Raw genomic sequence first — 1,670 nt, 5'->3', positions numbered from 1 at the left:
CATCAGCATGAAGATAATACTCCGATAAGAGACTCGCACAGGTATAAAAGTCAGACGCGGGGTGAAGTTAGGCCACCGTCAGATCTCAGCAGTCTGTCATCATGGCCTTCAACGGGACCTGGAAAGTGGACCGCAATGAAAACTACGAGAAGTTCATGGAGCAAATGGGTGAGTCCCAGGCATCTTCCTCTCTTTCTGACGCTGTTGAGTGATTCAGAGGGACAGTGTTTATATACTGCATCTCTTCTACAGGCATCAACATGGTTAAGAGGAAGCTAGCGTCTCATGATAACCTGAAGATCACTCTGGAACAGACCGGAGACCAGTTCCACGTGAAAGAATCCAGCACTTTCCGCTCGCTGGAGATTAACTTTACTCTCGGCGTCAACTTTGATTATTCTCAGGCCGACGGCACTGAGCTCACGGTGAGCACAATCCCATCAGATTCCAGAGGCGTTTATATTCTATTATGAACCAATGCAGAACGATTGTAAATATAGTTCTTTTGAGAACTAAATTCCAGATTCTTTGGAGAACCCAGAATGGTTCACTGCTGCAAAAAGCTCTTTTGAGATTCTTTTATTTTTAAGCATGTACACTCTCAGAAAAAAAAAAAAGGTGTAGAAGCTGTCACTGGGGTGATAACCTTTCAAAATGTACACCTTTGTGCCTTGTTAACCCTTTAAGGTACCTTGTACAGTATGTGTAGTTTAAAAGTGCATACTGTTTTTGTAAAGTGCACCACCTCAAACGGTACAATTGTGCACCGTTGAGATACTTTTAAGTTTAAATCAGAAACAAATGTCTTTTGAAAAGATTCTGCCCTAGTCATTGCTTTTGGACCTTTTGTTCTGAGCGTGACGTGAGCAGGTGCAAAGGTTGAGGTGCATGCTCTGAATGATGATACACATTAAGATGTTGTACATTGAATCTTTTGTGTTGAATCGAACTACTTTAGTAACAGCTTGTGTATGAGCCTCGTAAATAAACATCCACCTGACCTTTGACCTTCTGATTGCAGGGGTCCTGGGTCATGGAGGGTGACATGCTAAAGGGGACGTTCACACGCAAGGACAACGGAAAGTCGCTAATAACCACCAGGAAGATCGTCGGTGAAGAGCTTGTACAGGTGAGCTGCTGTGAAGACACATCCTGCAGTAAATGCTGTGAACTTGTATTGCATTTTGATTTTTTTTATTATTTGCTTCCAGACTTATACCTACGAAGGAGTCGAGGCCAAGAGGATTTTCAAGAGGGCTTAAAATAACATCAGCATTCCCAAAAATTACTGAATCTATTGTGTGTTGCAACCGTGGATATTCAACCTTTTAACAGCTGACGGCCCTAAGGTTTACAAAGCATGTACGTATTGCACTGTGAATTTTGATATTTATGGTAATAAAGCCATTTTTACATCCTTTTGCGAACCGTTTCATTTTTATGCAATAAAAATAGGAATTTTCTGAAGTAATAAACACATAGAAGCAGGTTGCATCAGGGACTGAACACTCAAGGTTTATTAAAAAAAAGAGTTAAAAATAACTGCAGAGACATCTCTATAAATATATAGCAGATATAATTTTACATTACTCAGTATTTTGCATGAAAATAAATAGCAGAAAGGCACTCCACATTCTAGGGAGCATGTACAACGGTGCATTTGCAATGAA

General features: G+C 40.5%; 1 protein-coding gene across 1 annotated transcript; it reads left to right on the top strand.

Moving 5' to 3' along the window:
• On the top strand, positions 1-1,421 carry LOC127952255 (fatty acid-binding protein, intestinal). Its single transcript, XM_052550672.1, has 4 exons — positions 1-168; positions 253-425; positions 1,022-1,129; positions 1,212-1,421. The coding sequence occupies exons 1-4, from the start codon at positions 102-104 to the stop codon at positions 1,260-1,262; spliced, it is 399 nt and encodes a 132-aa protein (XP_052406632.1). The 5' UTR covers positions 1-101; the 3' UTR covers positions 1,263-1,421.
• Positions 1,422-1,670: the final 249 nt, after the last annotated feature.

Source organism: Carassius gibelio, chromosome A1, assembly GCF_023724105.1.
Source record: "Carassius gibelio isolate Cgi1373 ecotype wild population from Czech Republic chromosome A1, carGib1.2-hapl.c, whole genome shotgun sequence".
Classification (NCBI taxonomy): domain Eukaryota; kingdom Metazoa; phylum Chordata; class Actinopteri; order Cypriniformes; family Cyprinidae; genus Carassius; species Carassius gibelio.
This window is presented reverse-complemented; position numbering and strand designations above follow the sequence as displayed.